The following is a 22,860-nucleotide window of genomic DNA, read 5'->3' as shown; positions in this document are numbered from 1 at the left end:
TCGTTCGTTGGATTTCCTGGATTGCGGGTTGCTATGCAACGGAGTTTCCTCTGAGTCTGGAGGAGCTGCTGGAGCGACTCTGAGAGTGTTTTCTTTGACGAAGTTCAATAATGGATCTTACAGAAGAGTTGATGAGTTTTGAGTGAGCTCTTGGTGGTTTAAAGAGTATGTAAGTATACACGCTGGACGATGGAAAGGTCAGCACAAACAAGCAAGAGCAAAAGTCACTGCGAAAGCAAGGCAAAAAGCAAAGCATAGCTGCTTGTCATTGGGTTATAAACTTGTCCATCCGACCCGTCCTTCTGAGTGCGACAGCCAATCAGATATTGTCTTGGGCGGGACCTACACCCCGTTCTCCGGTTCTTGCATGTAATTAGCAGAATGTCCACGTGATCGCGTGTGCCCAAACTCCTGAGAGTTTAGTTAAACACTTTAATAAGCAAACTTAATAGTTCAAATATGGTGCATCCTACACTCATCTACTTTATATCAAAATTCTGGAAATCATTTACCCATCAAGTAGGTACCAAAATACATATATTTCCCATAGTTGAGGTGGGAGTAAATAAGGATTTAGCTGTGATAAGTGTTTAACGCACAAAATTAACTTGAGTAATATAAAGCATACATAATACAGAGAATACACATGTATGAGGCAACTTCTGGTGATTAGTTCCTATAACTGATGTAGAAAACCCTACAAATAGCCTAGGCTTTTATAAAAGTTAAACACACAGAAAGAACTCCACAGGTTATATAAAACATACATGATACTTAAGATATATGTGAGGTAAATACTGGTAATCAATTCAGCTTATTGGAAGCAATTTTGAGACCGTTGTTTGTATTAAACCACAAGTGGGTTAATTTCAGTCTATTGGTTTTGGAGACAGAAGTGTCTGGAATTTACAGCTGCAGAAAGGAGCTGTCCCCTGGTTTAAGGTTTTTGGCCATAGGAATGCCTTAGCATCCTTTGTTTCCTGATAAGGCTGTGGATTTATGCATTGGGGTCACCACAGGGTTTCTTGGCCATTTGGTCTTAAGTTTGGGGAACAAAGAGAAATCTTTTCCTGCTGTCCTGGCATCGCTGGTATGAGATTAGACAGGCACAGAAAGGGACAGGGGGGTCACATCTCCTTTAGCCATCTCGGCACCATGACTGTGTTTTATGACTTACTAATGGTTCGATGGGGAATCGTTCCGAACTGTGGAATGCGGTGTTGGGTTCATTTAATGAAAATGACTGTTCAAGGATAATCCTACATATTCCCCCTTTCGATCGGTGATGTTCCAGGTGAGGACATCGACGAGTGCTGGAGAAAATAGGCAGAGAGAGGGAGACAAGCACACATACAAACACAACACTCCATCACTTAGCTGAGCTCTGGTGCAAGATTTTGCTTTTGAGGATATTGTGGGCCTATGGCGCGACAAATTAACAATTATGATGATGATGGTGGCTTTTTCTTGATTACCCTAGTTTTTGGTGGTGCGACGCACGGGTAGAGGCATAATCTCAATTAAATTGGTCGAGTTCTCAGGTTCGGGATCTGGTTCTGCTCGCTCTTGGTTGCCAGCGTTTTGCTCATTGAGTCTTGTTCTGCATTAACCCTTTGGTAGAGAAGGAACGACAGGGTAAGCATTATGATGTCGCTAACGACAGTAGAGGCACATAGAGCGGTGTCTGCGGCCGACCCGGCCCGAATTATGGGAGAACTGAGTGGCGGAAGGCGAGCGTTTGCCTTTAAGGCCGTGTTAATGGGGTCAAATTAATCAGCTGAGTTCCATCCTCCTTGATCCTTTGTTTTGACTAGGGATCAAGGGTAACAGAGTGCTGTTTGAAATATTTTCTAGATTTTCGCGTTCCGTTTGAGATTCGTCGCCTGATAGGTTATTGAAAGCTAAATCATCGGTATGGAGGATCTACGTACAACTGCATGGTTATAATTATTTGACCGGTTGCGAGAGTGCCATGACGGGTAGCTCACGGGACTCTGCAATCCACGTTTTTGAGCACAGTGGACGTAGTGAGTCAATCCTATCGTCAGGCCCTATACCAAGTTTCTGTAGGTTTAAAATTGTTTAGGTGAGAGGAGTGGAGAGTGGAAGAGAAGGAATGGAATAAAGAAAGTGAGCATTAGTAATGACACTGGTGGGATACTGATTACTTCTTGTTAGTGGGGCAATCTCAAAAGAGTGGGTGCATATCATTTGAACAACTCTGAGTAAAGTGTTTATGAAGACAATTGAGTGTTTCATTAAATGGGGTGTAGTGTGTGGTGAAATTGATTTGTGTCGGTCACTTTTGGTTTCCCCCTTTTCTTGTCTGTTGGAGCCCAAGTGCCTTTTTATCTGGTTTCGGTGGACCCAACGTAGGACTGGCTCATTGCGCTTTTGGCTCATCTTGATTCTGTATGCGACAGGTGAGAGCTTGTCCACGATTTCATGGGGTCCTGTCCAGCGAGGCAGGAACTTCTTTGACAGGCGATGGGGACCCGATTGTTGTGACTGCACAAAACTGTAGTACCACACTTTGTCTCCGATGTTGAGTTCTTGGTGAGAGGCCTTCTGGTCGTAATAGGCTTTGTGTCCTTCTGCACTTTTCTGTGGTTGTTGTTGTGCAAAGGCAAAGGCAGTTCTTAGATGGCGATGCAACTCTTCAAGATACTGGTGGGTGGTATATGCCGTGACAAGGCTCATGTCACCTGGCTGGTAGAGCAAGTGGAGCGGCAGTGTCATTTGCCGTCCCGTCATTAGCTCAAAGAGTGGCACCCCGGTGGACTTGTTAGGAGTTGCTCTGATAGCCATTAGCACTAGTGGGAGCTTGATATCCCAATCCTTTTGGTTCGCAGACACAGACTTCTTTAGCATGCTGACCACGGTTCGGTTGGAACGCTCCACTTGCCCGGAGGCGATAGGGTGGTGGCTGATGTGCAACTTGGCCTGTATGCCCAGGAGTTTCCAGACTTCCTGCATGATTTCAGCAGTGAAATGTGTTCCGCGGTCAGAGTTGACTTTCAGCGGCAGTCCAAATCTTGAAAAGATATGGTTCATTAGGAGGCAGGCCGTGGTTTGAGCTGTATCATTGGGAGCGGGAAGGCACTCTACCCATTTGGTAAATTCACAGACGATGGTGAGGAAATATTTGTTACCCCTTGTTGACCTTGGTAGGGGTCCGACCCAGTCGATTTGGAGGTCCGACCATGGGAAGGACATTCCTTTTCGCTGTAGTGGTGCTCTGTGGTTCGGGTTCGCCGGTTGGAATTGGCAACACACCAGGCACCCTTTTACATTTCGTAAGTGGCTCTGGCGCCGCGGTGTCCGGCACATGGTGCATCGTGGGAATATATGAGCATCACCCCCCTTTGGCACTGAGGGACAACAAGCTTGGGCGTAGTGAGTTCATCAGGGGCATATACCAATATGCCATGTTTTAGATGTAGCATGTGCAGGAGTGCATTAAGATGCCGGAAGTCAGAGGAAGCAGCAAGGTCAGAGGTGGTTATGGGGTTTGATTGTGGGTCAGAGAGGTGATTATTTAGGCGACTGAGTGCGTTGTTGTGTTTGGAGCTCCGTCGAATTAATTCAGAAACCTTGATTTTCTACTTTACACTCTTTTACAAACGAACATTTTCATTTTTATAGCGTGTAAACATATCTGGAATACTATTCTCTTTAAAAAACAATCGGATTGCTTTGATATCGCTACTTATATCCGAACTTCCGCTACTAGCCTTAGCCCGCTAGCATTGTACGCGTGGTCGCGCCTATCGATCGTCTTATTTACACCCGTATCACTGAAAGCTATAATTCGCCATTATAGCACATCTGCTATAATGGCGAATATGACGGATGTGTGTCTAACGTTACCTTTGAGTGCAGGTGAGGACACCTTCGAGCTGCATTCGGTGCAGTTAGAGCTTGAGTCCGTGGAGAAGCAGATCCGCGACCTAATAGAGAGACAGGCCGAGCTGCGAGATCGGCGATCCGCGCTTGAAACATCACGCGCCGATGCTCACAAGTCAGTGATTAGTAACCTTTTGACTCCGACCTCGTCTACTCCGTGTGTTTCTCTGCACAGGACCCGAGCAGCCAGGACGCGATCATCCCTGGTTTCGTTCTCTCCGGCACCGACACATCACCATGGACCCTGGGTGATTCCGAAGTGGAAGACACGAGCCAGGACCAGAGCAAGGACCTCTCCGCCCCTCCCGGCCTTCGAGATCTCCACCCGGAACCGCTTCTCCCCTCTACGCGAGACGGAACGCGACGCTGTGATCATCGGCACTTCCATCGTCCGGCATGTCCACGCTTCCTCAGGTAAAGGTAAGGTGCGCACTCACTGCTTTCCTGGTGCTCGTGTTCTCGATGTAGCTGCGCAGGTTCCCGAGATCTTGAACGGTGACAAGCGCGTCGGAGCTGTCGTAGGCTTTTAATAATAATAATAATAATAATAATTCATTACATTTATATTGCGCTTTTCTAGGTACTCAAAGCGCTTTACATGAAAGGGGGAATCTCCTCAACCACCACCAATGTGTAGCATCCACTTGGATGATGCGACGGCAGCCATATTGCGCCAGAACGCCCACCACACACCAGCTTACTGGTGGAGAGGAGACAGTGATGAAGCCAATCAGTATATGGGGATGATTAGGAGGCCATGATAGACAGAGGCCAAGGGGCAAATTTGGCCAGGATGCCGGGGTTACACCCCTACTCTTTTTCGAAGGACATCCTGGGATTTTTAACGACCACAGAGAGTCAGGACCTCGGTTTAACGTCTCATCCGAAGGACGGTTTTGAGTGTATTTTGCCACGCCCCTTTTCTAAATGACCCTGTTACAGCCACCCAAATGCCAAAGTTCAACTTTTTTTTGATAATTATTGTTCTAAAGAGTCCAGAGAATTGTCCTAGACTGGTTTGGTTCCGATAGGGCGAAAAACCAGGGACTAGGTCGCAAAAGTAGGTTTTGGACAAAATTCGACATTGCAGAATATTTTCCCTGCCTAAATCAAAATCGGAGATAGCCATTTTGTCAGGCTTGAGCCACGGATTCCAACGATATAAGACACTTGATCCTGGGACAAACGGTCTAAGAGTTATGAGCAATTTTTTACTTTTGGCTGCTGTAGCGCCACCTATGGGCCATTCGGGGTCATACTCTGATAGGTTGTCCCCAAATTGAGGCCTACTATCTGGCCAGGTTTCAAGTCTCTAGGCCTTACGGTTTGGCCTGCACAATGCGTTTTACAAATCCTTACAATTACAATAGGGTTTCAGCACTTCGTGCTTGAACCCCTAATAATAATTCTGCCACCATGTTTTTGTTTGACACAAGTGTGCAGTTGCGATTGTGTGATCACGTGGTACAGAGTGACACGCTTCTTCCATTTAACTCTGAACCAAAGCAACAGTTGACACACAAAGTTACAGTCCTTCGTTTTAACTTAACCACAGTCTGCGTAGTCATGTCTTTCTGTTTGTTCTCCGGAGGGGAGTTTTATAAAGATAATTTTGAGACTGGTAAGTTGACCCCGATGTAGCTACTGTATAACATACGTAAACAAGGCAACTTATGTAAGCGCATATGTAACTTGTGTTATGTGATTAGTAAAACTTATGGGAATGTCTTGTTTTAAAGTTATCACACATAGTGCTTGTGTGCTTGGTTCTCCACTATTTTTGACATGTTTATTTTACATTTAATATTGTCAAGCATCAATAAAAATGTAACATTAAAGGTTCATTTGTGTTAATACTAGTTGCTTTTCTTCATCCTTAAGTCTCAGTGATCAGTTTAATCGGTAACATTACATTAATTACATTAAATTACATTACATAACTTTACATTAAAGTCAAATTTTTTAACATGAATTAATGTATTAACTAATATGAACTTGCAGTGAGCAATACACTGATAAGCTAAAACATTATGAACACCTGCCTAATATGCTGTTGGTCCACTGCGGGCTGCCAAAACAGCGCCGACCCAGCCGAGGTGGGCTCTACAAGAGCCCTAAAGGGGTGCTGTGGTCTCTGGCACCAAGATGTTAGCACCAGATCATTTAAGTCCTGTAGATTGCAAGGTTGAGTCGCTGTGGATCGAACTTGTTGGTCCAGCACATCTCACAGATGTTCAATTGGACTGGGATTCAGGGGAATTTGGAGGCCGGGGCAACACCTTGAACTCTTCATTATGTTCCTCACACCATTCCTGAACAATGTGTGCAGTGTGGCATTGTGCATTATCCTGCTGAAAGAGCCACTTCCACCAGGGAACACCATGAAGGGGTGTACCTGCTCTGCTACAATGTTTAGGTATAGGTGACACGTGTCAAATTTACGTCCACTTGAATGGCGGATTCAGGGTTTCCCAGCAGAACATTGTCCAGATCTGCACACTCCCTCCACTGTCGTCGTCCCACAATGCATCACTTCCCCAGGTAAACGCTGCACAAGTACCATACTAAACTGCATTTATTGAGAACATCCACGTGATGTAAAAGAAAACAGGACTCCTCGGACCAGGCGAACGTCTTCCACTGCTTTAAAGTCCGGTTCAGACACTTGCAGACACATATAGATACTTTCGCCGATGGACAGGGGTCATCATCTCTCTGATTGGTCAGTGTCTACGCAGCAGAGTGTGACGTACTGTGTGTTGTGACACATTCCTCCCATAACCATCATTAAAATGTTGTGTGCCACTGTACACCTCCTGTTGGCTCAGACCAGACGGGACAGCGTTCATTGCCCTCGTGCACTGATGAGTCTTGGGCGTCTAACACCCTGTCTCTGGTTTGAGGTTCGTCCCTCCTCGGACTCTGCTGATAAACCCTCATCACTGCTGACCGAGAGCGACACACAAGCCTCTCCGTTTCAGAGATACTCTGACCCAGTCACCTTGCCATAACAATTTGGCCCGTGTCAAAGTCGCTCAGATCTTTATTCCTGCCCATTTCTCCTGCATCCAACATGTTGATTACGAGAACTGATTGTTTGCTTTCTATCTAATCTACCCAGATCTTAATATGTGTGTTTGTTAGGAGATGATCAATGATATTCACTTCACCCGTGACTGCTCATTAGGGTGGTCCTTATTTTTAAAGTCTCCAATTGTCATACTCTTAAAATTGTTCCTTTATATAAGAAAATACAGCATGCCAAATTTTATGGCAGTAACATAATAATTACTGGTAGCTCAGCTTTAAACTTTCTGAGATTTTGATGATTTTCGTAAAAACAGATCATTTGAATTGGTATTGTACCTGGCTAGTAAAATTCCCAAAAAATCTCCATAAAAGCATCTAATGCACCATATATTCCTAAATATGTATTTTAGATACATATCTCAGTTGACTTATTGTAGAAACTAAATCCAAATAAATCCATCCATAACCCGGTTTAGCAGATTTACCTTTCCTGGTGGAATCAATACATATTTCTATTGATGACCACCTTGGTTATTGTTTGGGTTTAGAGCACATTTTTTGGTTTAAAAAATTACATTACGTTCCTTGAAATTGACCCGGAACTTTGGCCGAATCAAGCAGATTATCAGGAGGCATAGGCAACCATACATGCAATGAAAGTAGTCAATGATCACGCCGAGAGAGGAGTGGCTCTGATTCAAGAATACAATGGCTATCTCACACACTCTGAAGAGCAATTGCAGTTTCTCCTTCATGTGGTGGAAGATCACCGACGGATCTATCCAGACTGCAAAAAGTCACTGGCTGCTGAGCATCAGAAATGAGGGATTGTTGAAAACTTTGTGCTTTTTTGAGATTGTTGTCATGTCAGTGTTGCTCTGATTTCAATAATATTAAAAGTTTCCACTTTTAATATTACTTGCATATAACGCCGCACAGCTTAACATAGGCAATCCTCCACATGATTGAGCTACCTCTAAATATAATTTTTTTTGTCAACATTTTTGCATATTTCTAATTTTGAAGTTAAAAGGAACAGTTTAAGAGGTTAAGACATTAACATTTTGCAAAAAAAAAAAAATGGACTTGATAAGGACCACCCGAATGCTCATAATGTTTTGGTTCATCAGTATATTTTTTTTACTACAAGACAATGTTTTTGAATAGTCGTATTAGTGAATAGTGGGTTAGTAACTTTTATAAAATAAGATCATCTGAATCTTATTCCAACCGCTTGTGTGTGTGTGTGTTTCTCCTGCAGGCATGTATGTTTGTGCTGAATGTGGATATGAGCTGTTCTCCAGCAGATCCAAATATGAGCATTCATCACCCTGGCCAGCCTTCACAGAAACCATCCATGAAAACAGTGTGTCTAAACATGAGGAGAGACGGGGCGCTCACAAGGTAAAGGTTAAAGTGGTTTCCAGTCTGTAGAAGAACTCCTGCAGTGCAGCACGATTTCATTGAGCATTTAATGCTGCCTTCACGTGCTATGGGAATTATTGTAAATGGGTGGGAGACATGACATGCAATTCTACCCGTCCATGATGTCATAACCTAATAAAAATGGGTATTTGTTAAAAATATATATCTTCATGTTGTTCCTCTGACAAGATATTATTACAGCATACCATAGCTGTAGTTGGTGTATAAAGACCTCTACTTCAAATTTTTATCTAAACATCAAAATTGTCATGTGGTGTGACTGTCCGGGATATGTGTGACCTTACAAATATGACAATATATATCAGCAAAGTATAAATAATTGATAGATTTACAGTTTAAGTAACAGAATTAGGCCATTTCAACAGACAGAGAAAGTGTTGATGTCTGTGTATGATTTTAAAGCAAGTTCTGGCCAAATACATTTTGTCCGTAAAATGCAGTGCCATCTCTGGAGTGGTTTGCAAGGTCAAGAGTTGAGTTCTGGCTTTTTAATTTTTAATTAAAAAAGCTCTGTATCTGTACATTTAATAGTGAACATTAAATTACCTATACAATTAATGTAGTTCTACCAGAAAGACTCGGGAGAGTTATTTCAATAAACCATACATTTATTGACAGCTCAGCAAGCTGATAAACTACAAAGTCATTTGGCGTAGGCCCCGTCCGTAGTGCATAATCCGAGAGTATCGGATCTGCGATTCCTGCCTAAAGATGAAGGCAGGGGCGCAGCCGACCCCCCCTGGGAGGTATGGACGGGACCATCCTGGTGGTGGTGGGGAGGATGGGGGTAATCGTCACTTCAGTATCTGCGAACTCAAACATGTGTAAGTACCGTGCTTTTATACAGTGAGCATAAGAATATGATTGGATAGAAGTGAAGGCAATAAGTGACGTAGTAATTGAGTCTTCCCAGCAGAACTTATGCTAAAGCTTTCATTTCTACCAGAAAGACTCGGGAGAGTTATTTCAATAAACCATACATTTATTGACAGCTCAGCAAGCTGATAAACTACAAAGTCATTTGGCGTAGGCCCCGTCCGTAGTGCATAATCCGAGAGTATCGGATCTGCGATTCCTGCCTAAAGATGAAGGCCCCCAAAAATAGGTGGAGTATGACTACACTGGGACGGGGCACGCCAACCCCCAAAAGATGGTAACTGAGTATACCCACCAGTCTAGAGTCCTGGGGTTCCTGAAAAATAGAGAAGGAAGAAACAAATGGTGAAGATACAAATTAGATGTGAAAATACAGCGTGCCTAAAGTTTAATAGGGGAGAAGGACAGATAATTCTAAAATAACTATGTTTTTATTTGTTAATTTAAAATTATTTTATTTTATTTATTTATATATTTATTTTTTAATTGCCAGTTCACTCCTAGGAAAACACAGAGACAAGGCCTCATTAGACCGGCAATGCCGCTTTTGGCTTGCATAGACAAGGCCACATTGGACCACACAGACAGCCGCCTTGGCAAAAATAATAAACAGGCCTCCTTGGACCACATATAGCAGCCACCTGGGGCTGAGCATAACACAGACTCTGGCCTCATTGGACCACATGGCCTTTATAGACCACAGAGACGAGGCTTTAATGAGCCACACGGCCACAATAGACCACAGAGACGAGGCTACTAAGCCACAACGGCCGCTAATGCCACAAAGAGACCAAGACTGTAAGACTGGACAACACAAGTTTTTTTTTTTTTTTTTTTTTTTTTTCTTCACGGGATACAACAGCTTTAAGATCACGAAACATATGCCCCGGGGGGGGCAACTGGCCACCATTGCAGCTTTTAAGGACAAGACCGAGCCACTAGAGCCACAAAGACAAACCACACAAGACTACGGCATCTAAGCCACATTAAACCTCTGCCCCAAGGGGGCCACTGGCCATTCAGGCATCTTTTTAAAAGGACAAGGCAAACATATGCCACAAGGCGCCAAGCCCCACATGTACACAAGGCCCACGTGGCCACAAGGCCACTAATGCCACACGTAGACAGACATACTTGAGTACAAGGCCACTAGGCCACATTTAACCATGCCATGAAGGCCACAAGACCACGAGACAAGGCCACATTAGGCTACACGGTCACAGTAGACCACACAGAACATAAAGGGTTCCAAACCATAAGCCCACACATAGACGAGACGTACAGACAACGGCCACTAAGCCACACAGAACAAGGCCATAAGGGCCACAGCCTTGGAGGCCGAACATAGGACATGGCAACATGGACCACGAAGCCATGAGACCGACACAAAGACGAGGCCCACCAGGCCACAAGGCTGCTAAGCCACACTGAACAAGGCCAACGAGACAGAGCCACTAAGCCACACAGAACCTGCCATACTTTATGGCCACAAGACCACGGGACAGCCACATTAGGCTACACGGTCACAGTAGACCACATAGAACATGAATATCGCATAAAATAGCCGTTTTTTTTTTTTTTTTTTTTTTTTTTTTTATTATTTATTTATTATTATCAATTGACGAACATGTAACAAAGGCACGACGGCTGCTACAGCCACATAGAGACGAGGCCACATTGAACAGAGCCGCTAGGCCACACATAATAGTTGACTAGATAGTCATTGAGGAGTGCTAGCTAGAATAATAACAGGATGAAGGAAATAAGATTATGACACCACCACCAGTAGTTGCATAGTTATTTACCTTTGGGTTATTGTAGAGCTTGCTGGGCTTGAAGAATAGTTTTAGAATAGGGTCTTATATAAGACTTGAATGCAGAGGAAGACTATCTGCCCAGGATCTTGAAAGCTGAAGTAGAAATGCCGCGTTCAGCTGCTGTAGTGGCTGCCCCAATCCTAAATGAATGACCGTTATACTGGAGGGGAGATAACTTCAGCTTGAGGACAGAACTAGATGAGTCTTAAACCAGGCTTAAAAGAGATGCTTCGTAGGTAGGAAAATAGGGAAAGAGATCTGAGAATCTAGCACAGATTTTTAGGAATGTAATCAGAAGAGAAGGGACAAAATGTATTGCTAATTTTAGAAATTGTTGATGTGATACCAGAACTTGAGAGTCGGTTGATATGCTTAAGAAAGAGTAAAGAATTAGGGGAGAAGGTGAATCAGAAAAAGGACCTAGGGCAAGATCAGAGTGTTAGATCTGAAGAGAATCTGAAGAGCCATGAACATAGTTAAACATGGATACGATCTGGATATGAAAATAGGAAAAGAAAAACCAATATGGATGGGAGGTAATAAAGGGGGTTAAATGGATATCACTTTCTGTAATGTTACTGTTAAAGTATAAACAACATCTGCAAAGTTATAATGCACAAAGTTCAAGCATTGAAGATTAAATTAAAGAGATCGCTTTTAAAAGACTACAACAATGCTGAGAGAGACTGTGCGTCATTCCTTGGATTAGTGGCATCACAAACCATAAAGTTATATATTCAGCTCCCGGAATATAATTTATAGCATAACAAAGAGAATGAGCTAATCAATACTAGAAGATATAAGCTACACGATACATCAACTAACCATCCGGAAATGGGGTCTACATGTTGATGCTTCTTGAGTCTCTCCATCTTTGGCTGACTTGGTTTGACTATAAGCTAGAAGTTTTGAAATGTCTGTGAGAGGTAATCAAAGCTGCAAAACGAGCTGTTGAACTCCAGCCCTGTTCCGGGAGCAGCAGCTCAACTGCATCCAAAGGGACGACAAAAACCATGCGCTTTACTTACCCTAGATAATTCCAGCATAGGATATGAAATATATTTAGGACATTCCAAGCAAAACCCTTCACACACACCATGGGGACACTGAGACCCACCACGCATCGATTTTACTAATTGTAGATAAGGAAGGAACAACCGGCCGTGATCCGGATAAGAAATAAGGAATCTGAAAGAAAAGCGAAACATAATAATCAATTCTGCAGAAATACAAGCTTTAAAGGTGTAGGGAGCCACATCTTCAGTGATATACTGTCTAGCTGAATTGAGCAGAGTGACTAATTTATTTGATCACAGTTAAAGGAGGGCAGGGTGATGGATAAGGGTTCACTCTTACCCGAATTAGTTGACTTTACTCGCAAACGCGAGGAAACCCGTTGCCTTATACCACTTTAGTTTTTACACAAGCAGAAACTAAACATGTTTAGTTGTATTAACATATAACACTAACCTTTTACACAAGCTGAAACTAAACTTGTTTAGTTGTATTAACATATAACCCTAACCTTTTACACAAGCTGAAACTTAACATGTTATGTTGTATTAACATGGTTTAGGATAATAGGTTTACTATTGGGTACCCAGCATGCATTGCAAGTGTCACCATTGTTGAGATTCATATACAATTCCGTTGGATTTTCTGCTGAAAAATATTAGGAATAGTCAAATGCTACTGACTTTAGAGATTTATAATCTCTATTAATAACAGCATCAATAGACAGGTATAGTCAATTGCTCAGTTTACTCTTGGCTTTTTGCTATAACTATTGTGACTTACAAAATCACAGTAAAAGCAGTCAGAGAAAATATAATGTTTAAATGTCAAAGGGAAGAGCCCAACTAAAGCCAGCACCTTTCACCATCATGGTGACTACAAATGAAACAATAAATAATAAACATCTAAACCTCTGTTGATTCTCAACAAGATCTTTTGTAGACTCTGACGGAGATAAAGTCAGTCTGTTTAGTAATAAGTTAAGCTGGTAATGTTCGACTCTTCGGTTCAAAATTTAAATGACGCACTCTGCGCACTGTCACCTATTTAAATAGGCCACACCCCTCCCCTGCAGAAGCTTAACATAGCGAGTTATCTTAGCTTAACATAATTAGTGCAATGAATCTTTCAGCTAAATAGTACAAACAGCTAATGTTGTTTAGGAATGATAGCAGGTTTTTACTAAACATAAAAGTAGTAATGATTACTCGTAAGTTTAATTAGAAACAAAATCTGGGTTTACAGAGTTGCTGAAAGGCAGAGCCGCCTTAAGACTACAGTGCGTACATGCTTTGCAGTGGTCAGGAATGTGCTTGCGTGACCTTAATCATGAAATTGGAGACTACTGATTGCCGGCTGAGTGTCTCGGGAATAGCGTGATCGTCTAACGAGATCTGCCTTAGTGATGCAACCGAGCTTCATTAGCACATACAACATAAGTTTTGCAACCACTTCGAACCCAGAGATGTTAGCAGCCGCTATAAGATAATTTTGTTGAAGTGCGAATGAACAGAGTCTGAGTAGGCTTGGTAATTTATCTGACCTTTGCTATCCAAATGTCCAAATCTGAACGGATATGCACCCTTTGACTATGGTCAGTGTTGATAGGCGAGAAATAAATGCCCTGCCTTAAAGAGATACTTATGGTGAATTTTTAGAATTTTTTATTTTTTATTTTTTTATTTTTTATTATTAAATCTCAGTACAATACTTACCTGTAGTAAGGTGACAGCATACCGATAAGATACCTCAATCACGCTTGATATTCTGTTGTTGACTTTTGAGCAATCTTTCTCAGCTGCGCAGCGTACACCTGACATTACTCTCAAGTTGAATGAATGAAGATATTCACAACCGAGAGATCACTGCCATGGCAACCAAATGAGACCCTTGAATAGAAAAATAGGTGAACATTTCAATCATACAGATAAGTAAATATGATGTCATTCAAGTCTTCTTGACTGAGATTCGTCTGGTGATAGGTTTGAATTATATAGTCTACACTTATAACTTAGTTCTACTGTGTTAGGCAAGTTTTGGCAAAGTCTGTGACCTTTGACCTGAGCATCCTTAGTCTGCTTTTGTACATTTAATATCAAATCCTTATAATGTCGATATCTCTATGACTATATCGGTAGATTAAAGTAGTCGCCAAGAAAATTTGTGTTATGGCGGTTGTATCATATTTCTGTTAGTGAAGAACTTAAATGCAAGAATTAAAAGATCTTGATATGAAAAATCATATCATTGTAGGCCTATATGCCACAAGTCAAATTGAATAGAGATATAAGAATTATTAGCACTGTAAATGTATCATTTACTTTTGTATCAAAAAAACTCCTGCTACAAATACCCTACATACCCTTCATAACCTAACCCTAACGTAAAACATCCAACTTGCTTCTAATATGGACATATTTACATATATCACTTTCAATTTTTACAAACCCTTTATAGATTTATAACTTATGTATTTTTTATTTTTTAATAATTTAACAGTAGCTATTAATTGCTTTTGTATTATGTTTGAATAATACATAGTTATATTTACAGAAAATGAACGGAGATAAAATGCCCCCTTTTATTGGTTAAAGCGCAATCTAGAATAGAAGAATAGAAATCTAGGTAGGCTATAAGTTGATTCTTACCGGCGGTCGGGAAGTGATTAGCAAAACGTCTCCATAAATGCCGAAGCAATAACGAAATCAGATAGGGCGTAAAATGAGTTGAATAGGTATGCTCCTTTATTGAAAGGCACTCTCACATAGTGAGTGAGCGGATGAGGAGCGCGAGCTGTAAATGGCATAGGCCTAGATAAAGCCAATTTGATAAAGTTGCTCTTAAGCTTGATTTAATTATATTCAGCAACCCAGCTGTAAATATTTTGCAATTAACCATGAGAGCGTGGAATCAACAACACTAAAATAAATTAGTAGCTACTGCGCTGAGGATATCATATATACGTGTCGTGAATCTTTGCTTGCAATTGCTACAAACAGCGAGCTATCCGTCCCTTCTTTTAAAGCGTTACAGTATGTTACGTTGCAGACTGTAGCATGTATTAGGAATTTTTTTTTTTTTTTTTTTTTTTTTTAACTACCGCGTCACCAAAGTCACAACTGAACTTTACCTCTGAAGAAGGGAGCAGTAGAGTAGCAAGTTAATATACTTACCTGAATGGAATTTAATCATAGAAGCCTAATAAGGATGTAAACAGTGGCCGCGGGAATGTATACAACGTGAAAGCCTTGAAAATGGAACTTGAACTTGAAAGCCCTGTTAGGAGATCGTCTCGTGAGATTTAAAGCCACCACATTTGTTTCCTCTGCAAGCGTGGTGCATTCGCGCACCGCGAAAATGGCTGAGATCAAATCAACGATATGACTTGTGTTATGATTGGAATCGAACGCAAGTGAATGAACGCCGGTGTCGTTCTGCGAACTGAATTGAAGCGTCGGCATCTGCGAACTGAATTGAAGCGTCGGCATCTGCGAACTGAATTGAAGCGTCGGCATCTGCGAACTGAATTGAAGCGTCGGCATCTGCGAACTGAATTGAAGCGTCGGCATCTGTGAACTGAATTGAAGCGTCGGCATCTGCGAACTAATCGTCACTTCAGTACTGCGAACTCAAACATGTGTAAGTACCGTGCTTTTATACAGTGAGCATAAGAATATGATTGGATAGAAGTGAAGGCAATAAGTGACGTAGTAATTGAGTCTTCCCAGCAGAACTTATGCTAAAGCTTTCATTTCTTTTAAATTTTATACTTAATTTAATGTTCTTGAAGTGAGATGGTGTTTGATTTACTCATACACTCACCTAAAGGATTATTAGGAACACCATACTAATACTGTGTTTGACCCCCTTTCGCCTTCAGAACTGCCTTAATTCTACGTGGCATTGATTCAACAAGGTGCTGAAAGCATTCTTTAGAAATGTTGGCCCATATTGATTGGATAGCATCTTGCAGTTGATGGAGATTTGTGGGATGCACATCCAGGGCACGAAGCTCCCGGTCCACCACATCCCAAAGATGCTCTATTGGGTTGAGATCTGGTGACTGTGGGGGCCATTTTAGTACAGTGAACTCATTGTCATGTTCAAGAAACCAATTTGAAATGATTCGAGCTTTGTGACATGGTGCATTATCCTGCTGGAAGTAGCCATCAGAGGATGGGTACATGGTGGTCATGAAGGGATGGACATGGTCAGAAACAATGCTCAGGTAGGCCGTGACATTTAAACGATGCCCAATTGGCACTAAGGGGCCTAAAGTGTGCCAAGAAAACATCCCCCACACCATTACACCACCACCACCAGCCTGCACAGTGGTAACAAGGCATGATGGATCCATGTTCTCATTCTGTTTACGCCAAATTCTGACTCTACCATCTGAATGTCTCAACATAAATCGAGACTCATCAGACCAGGCAACATTTTTCCAGTCTTCAACTGTCCAATTTTGGTGAGCTTGTGCAAATTGTAGCCTCTTTTTCCTATTTGTAGTGGAGATAAGTGGTACCCGGTGGGGTCTTCTGATGTTGTAGCCAAACCGCCTCAAGGTTGTGCGTGTTGTGGCTTCACAAATGCTTTGCTGCATACCTCGGTTGTAACGAGTGGTTATTTCAGTCAAAGTTGCTCTTCTATCAGCTTGAATCAGTCGGCCCATTATCCTCTGACCTCTAGCATCAACAAGGCATTTTCGCCCACAGGACTGCCGCATACTGGATGTTTTTCCCTTTTCACACCATTCTTTGTAAACCCTAGAAATGGTTGTGCATGAAAATCCCAGTAACTGAGCAGATTGTGAAATACTCAGACCGGCCCGTCTGGCACCAACAACCATGCCACGCTCAAAATTGCTTAAATCACCTTTCTTTCCCATTCTGACATTCAGTTTGGAGTTCAGGAGATTGTCTTGACCAGGACCACACCCCTAAATGCATTGAAGCAACTGCCATGTGATTGGTTGATTAGATAATTGCATTCATGAGAAATTGAACAGGTGTTCCTAATAATCCTTTAGGTGAGTGTATTTATGAGTTTCTTATCATTTTAAAAGTTTTAAAACAATGTTAGGATGTTTTTTGATTAATGTTAACTGAATTGAATTAATTGAATGTTGAATGCAAATAAAATACAGTTTTTTGTATTGACAAATTGTGGAGTGGTGCAGTTCATCATATAGCGTGACACTATATAATTTGGTGTGACATTCAGAATTGTGCCAGTAAAAATACTTTCTTAATTATAAATCATAAAAAAGTCAACGGAACACAAGAGAAATAGTATCAGCAAGAGTCACAAGCATTTTCATAGATTTATAACCGGGTTTAACATAATTAATCTAAAATATCTGGAAAGGCTGAGGAGAGATGACTTACTTTGCATGATGGTTTAAAACAATACAAAATCTAATGAATCTGCACAAAAGAAATGTTAAATCTTAAGATAGTAATGAAAACAATTTAAGTTGAAGTTAGTTACTTAGGGAGAGTATATCCCATTTTCATTTTATATAGAATAACTTTTATGTCACACCATATGACAATTTTAGGCACGAATGCAACAAATTGGTGAATAAATCCAATTTCAAATACAAAATCTAAAAGACCACATATATTGTGGGAAATGCAAGAGTCAGTACAACACAACTCAATATTTTTTATGCCTAATATTTGAAGTAAAAAATAAAAACTTTTTTCAGGCTTATATGTCTCCCACCCAAATACAAGTTTCCTAGTTAAACATTGGACATGAACACCCTCTCAAGTTGTATTTACCACTGGGAAGTTTGGGGATAATTTTGATACCCAAGTTCCCGAGTTGGGCGAGCCATAAACTTAAGCCCTGTTGTTAAAGTAGTGCATATTTACATCTTGAGTAATCATTTGAAGCATATTGTATGTTTTATATAGCCTAGAAATCTAGACGCACCCTAGCGGCAGCAAAATGTATTTTGCAGCCAGGGTAGTCTAGCAACTCTCCATTGACTTTCGAGCTGCAAAAACCTAAATTGGGTCAGGCCAATCACGTCGTGTATAGAGTAGGTGGGGCGGGCTTAACATAATGACGACAGAGTTGCGATGGTTACCTGCCACTTGAAAACAAAGAATGGCGGCTGCTGCTGGCGAACATCTTTCGAATCGGCTTTGTCCGTGACTCTGGAGGACTTGGAGTTAGGTTTTTCTTTGAGAAAAGAGCAAAGAACGGCAGTTAAGTCATTCTTAAAAAAAGGAAGATGTGTTCGTAGTTTTGCCGGCCAGATATGGCAAAAGTTGAATCTATCAACTAGCTCCGCTGTTGGGAAAACGCTCTGGTTGGTTGAAGCGCTGTCCTATTGCGTGCAGAGGGAATTTGAAAGACAGCCGTTTATCCCGCCCCTCGGATTGAGCCGTGTCTATGGTGAGTTGCCAGACCCAACATCTTGATGTAGGTCTGGCTTGCCAGGCTATGTTTTATACACAGCTCAAATAGGCTGTATTTGACCGAAATTCCAGAATCGTCAGCAAGATGACTGAGCACGGTGAGTGTTTATATGGTTGTCAACGAATGGGACGCTAAATATCCTTTTGGCTTTAATAAGAATTTCCCAATAAATAGACCTGGTGTCCTACAATATTCCTGTTCTTTCCGACAACAAATCACTTGAATGCGCCAAGCTCGTAATCACGACATCAGAAGTGGGAAGTAGGAACTTTCTGATAGCATGTGAAGGCAGCATAAAGTTGTTAAAGTTCACCCAAAAATGAAAATTGTTATAATTTACTAAGCCTCATGTCGTTCCAAACCGGTAAGACTTTTGTTCGTCTTCGAAACACAAAGGAGACATTTTAATAAAATCTGAGGGATTTCTGCTGGGTGAAAGTCTATTCACCCAAAACTCTTCTCAAGAGTTCTTACGAGACACAATTGCTTTATAATGAACAGATTGAATTTAGGCTTTTATTCACAATAAACATTGATCAGTGGACGTAGATAGAGCACACAAATATGGTAAACAGAAGCTCAACCGTACTTGAGGGTGACTAATTGATGACAGAAGTTTCATTTTTGGGTGAACTTTCCCTTTAAGGCCCGTTCACACACCAAGAATGATAACTATTAAGATAATGATAAAGATGTAGTTCTAAAAATCTTTCTAAATATAAAAGAATAGCAGAGTCCACAACACAACTGTAATGATAATGACACAGAGAAACAATATCGTTGAAATCACTTTCAGAACAATTTTTTTTCCAGCTGATGAACGATAAAAACATTGACAGCCAATCAGAATCCATCCTGCTTTAAAGCGCTGGAGCATTTAAAGGGGTAGACGACAAAACTGTAGCGCGCGCTTATAATAAAAAGATATCGTGCATTAGTGTGGATGCTAATATAGTTATCTTTATAGATATCCTTCTTGGTGTGAACAGGCCTTTAATCTCTTATCTGGAGAATGTGAACAATGAATTCAGTGACATCTTTTACAGGTTAAATGTGGTAAGTGTGGAAATGGTCTTGGCCATGAGTTTGTGAATGACGGACCCAAGCGCGGCCTCTCGCGCTTCTGAATATTCAGCAGCTCTCTGAAGTTCATTCCTAAAGGTATACACTTTTACAACAAACAATACAAGTAGGCTGTGTTATTATACAGTAGTCAACATTTGAAGTGGATCAAAAAGTTGTCCTAAGACAAGAACGGGTATTGTTCAAAATTCATCTATAACTTTGATGAAAGGTTTTGATCCACTTCAGATGTTGACTAGCCTACTGCATTTTGATGTATATTATTATTGAATAATATTGAATTGCCTCATAATAATTCTAAAATAAAATATCTAATGTACCACTGTGATAGAATTTGTGTGAATGTGATCTGAATTTGTAAACTAATGGTTAAAGTGATCTCAATACATACTAATATGCTGTATTTCTTCAAGTAAGCTATTGATAACTGCTTCTATCTATGTACAGTATGTCTTTTAATACAGTTGTTTCTTCCACAGTCAAGAATGAGCAGCAGTAGAGCCGGATGGTTGGATAAGCATGCGAGGATGTTTCAGTAAGAGTATATGGAGCAGCTTGGATGCGTGTACCGTGTGGATGGTGAATGAAACACTCTGATGAAAAGCCCACAGAGGAGCGTTCAGAGTGATGATGTGTAAAACAGCCTCATGGGAAACATTTAGAAGCTTTCTCCCAATAACTGCTACTAGCAATCAATACGCACAACTATGCCAGATCAAATCTTTTATACTCTGCACAATATACACTACCGTTCAAAAGTTTGGGGTCATTAAGATTTTTTACTTTTTTTTTTAATAAAAGTCTCTTCTGCTCTCCAATGCTGTATTTATTTGATCATTACAATTTAAAAGAACTGTTTTCTATTTAACTATATGTTAAAGTGTAATCTATTACTCCAGTCTTCAGCATCACATAATCTTTCAGAAATCATTATAATATGAAGAGTTGACGCTCAAGAAACATTTCTGATTAATATCAATGTTGAAAACAGTTGTGCTGCTTCATATTTGTGTGGAAACCATGATCTATTATTTCAGGATTCTTGATGAATGCATTTATTTGAAATGGGATTGAACGCATCTTTGCATATTTACTTTATTTAAAAGTAAGTTCTTTATTTCATAATAAACCGTATACTGACTCGAGTCTTGACTTCTGAATGCTAGTGCACATTTTATCTTAGTTTGCCTGTTATAGATCAATAGTAACTTTTAATGTGTATTTCTTGGTGACTTGATAACAATGATCCTAAATACTGACATAATTTCTGCAGCCTCACTTGGTCATGTGGAGATCAGCTTTAAAATGTTTACCACTTTAAATAATTTATGTATTTACATGTTTAGAACAATGACAAAAGATCAACTTTTGGAAACGTTTTGCTGTTTCTGTATATCACTGCTTGTGTGCTCACTACAAAGATTTCAATCATTAAACTTGTTCGATTTTTAACCTTCTGCATTTTTCTGTTGTTACATATTGATGAAAAGCCCAGGAGATGTTTAAAGTTTAAAATCCCCCTTAAACATCTTTAAAAAACAGGATTAGTAAATGAATTGATTGTGGGAATGAATATAGAGCTTGATACTTTGAACCTATAAAGACACATTTACAGTCTTTGTAGCAGTATGTGTGTGTGTGTGTAACTATGCGGCATATACATTCTCTGGTGTGAGCATCAACTTAAATGGCTACTGAAAGGTGATATTTGAGAATAGATTTTCCTACACGTGTGGTTGAGCTGCTGTTTTTCATGTTTATTCATGTGACTGATCTACAGTATGCAATAATTAGTCAATTTGAAAAACAAAACTGCTCTGATTAAAGTACATTTTGTCCCGTTAAATAGTACACATTGTAACTTGACGGCCAGGGGTCTTGAGAAAGTGAGAAAGCAAATCAGCCACAGGTCATTTTGCAGAATGAGAAAAGCATGAGATGACCACAAAATATGATGTAGTCAGATCTTTTTTTTATTTAGAAAAGATTAAACATTATACAATGTTTCCCATTCAGTGAATGTCTCCTTGTCTGACATTGTGCTCACATTTAAAACAAATCAAAATGCTTGTGCTTTGCAGCTATTTGAGACTTTTCTCAATGATAAAATCAACCTTTTCTATCAACTTTAAATGTCATAGTCACAATGCCATCAATCCCAGCTTGAAGTTCATCATGTTCCTGGACGCTTGACACTCCTTTAGGGGTCCCAGTGAGAATGAGATCGCCTTCTTCCAAAGAGATGATCTCACTGATGTAGTTTATGAGAAATGGGATGGAAAAGATCATCTGGGATGTGCTTCCACTCTGTTTCAGGATATCGTTCACCTTCAACCACAGATTGATGCTCCCAGGGTCTGGGATCTTCTCCTTGGGGATGAAGTCACTAATGGGGCATGAGGTGTTGAAAGCTTTGGCCAGGGTCCATGGAAGACCTTTGGACTTGCATTCGTCCTGAATGTCTCGAGCTGTCATGTCCAGGCATAACACATATCCAGCCACATGGTCCATGGCTGAAGACTGAGGAATAGAAGTTCCTCCTTTACCAATGACCACCCCGAGCTCAACTTCATGGTGGAGATTGCTGGTGTAGAAGGGGACCAGAATAGGAGACCCTTCCCTAATGTAAGCAGACGGGGGCTTCAGGAAGAGCACAGGCTCGCTGGGAATCGCATTTTTGAGTTCGATGGCGTGATCTGCATAGTTTCTCCCGACGCATATTATTTTCTTTCCCCATTCCCAAAACCGAACAATATTCCTCGTGCTCATTTTGTCCTGCAGCCGGAAATAAGATGACCTTTGGTCGCTTGATAACGGAGGGCGATGAGACGCGTTAGTAGTACATTACGAAACATGTAAATCTAGTACAAATAGAACAATCAAGAAACTGATACGATTGTCTGGAGTTAAGTCCAAGAAACATTATTTGGCTTGAAGAAGTCCATCACAATCACGAAGCCCTTAAAGCGATATCAATAATCCTACTACGGCAAAGGCTTACCTTATGAATATTAATTAGGTTTCACAAGAGTTCTTGAAATCTGTCCAATGGCGAAAGCTGCTTCATTGAATATTAATTAGGTTTTTCTGACGCTCCTAGTTTGGCCATCCAATGACAAAAGCTCGAGTTACATTCCCAAGTCTTTAGCTATTTTTGTATTGTTTTCTATTGCTTGCATAAACTTTTTTTTTTGCATTTCTATTGTTTGCATCAACAAAACGGATATGGATTTATATTTATGTATTAATATATCTG

The 22,860-nt window shown here is 40.7% G+C and overlaps 2 protein-coding genes across 6 annotated transcripts in view; one reads left to right on the top strand and one right to left on the bottom strand.

Moving 5' to 3' along the window:
• LOC307167395 (methionine-R-sulfoxide reductase B1-A-like) overlaps nt 1-21,118 on the top strand; it is a 39,958-nt gene extending 18,840 nt beyond the window's left edge. Inside the window, exons 5-8 of one of the 5 annotated variants that reach the window (XM_079886452.1) lie at nt 4,082-4,326; nt 8,198-8,340; nt 19,568-19,682; nt 20,084-21,118. In XM_079886452.1, coding sequence (XP_079742578.1) covers nt 4,082-4,326; nt 8,198-8,340; nt 19,568-19,682; nt 20,084-20,103 — 523 coding nt within the window. In that variant the 3' untranslated portion in view covers nt 20,104-21,118. Of the gene's footprint in view, nt 1-3,373; nt 4,327-5,395; nt 5,528-8,197; nt 8,341-18,387; nt 18,530-19,567; nt 19,683-20,083 lie in introns of those variants that run through there. The other 4 variants (XM_079886453.1, XM_079886451.1, XM_079886455.1 and 1 more) reach the window with 4 other exon arrangements.
• Nucleotides 21,119-21,556: 438 nt separating this feature from the next.
• Nucleotides 21,557-22,589, bottom strand: LOC307157009 (oxaloacetate tautomerase FAHD1, mitochondrial-like). The gene has a single exon (XM_079868739.1). It carries the CDS (start codon nt 22,371-22,373, stop codon nt 21,714-21,716), a length of 660 nt encoding a protein of 219 aa, XP_079724865.1. The 5' UTR covers nt 22,374-22,589; the 3' UTR covers nt 21,557-21,713.
• Nucleotides 22,590-22,860: the final 271 nt, after the last annotated feature.

Source organism: Squalius cephalus (assembly GCF_949319135.1).
Source record: "Squalius cephalus genome assembly, chromosome: 1".
NCBI classification, from domain to species: domain Eukaryota; kingdom Metazoa; phylum Chordata; class Actinopteri; order Cypriniformes; family Leuciscidae; genus Squalius; species Squalius cephalus.
This window is presented reverse-complemented; position numbering and strand designations above follow the sequence as displayed.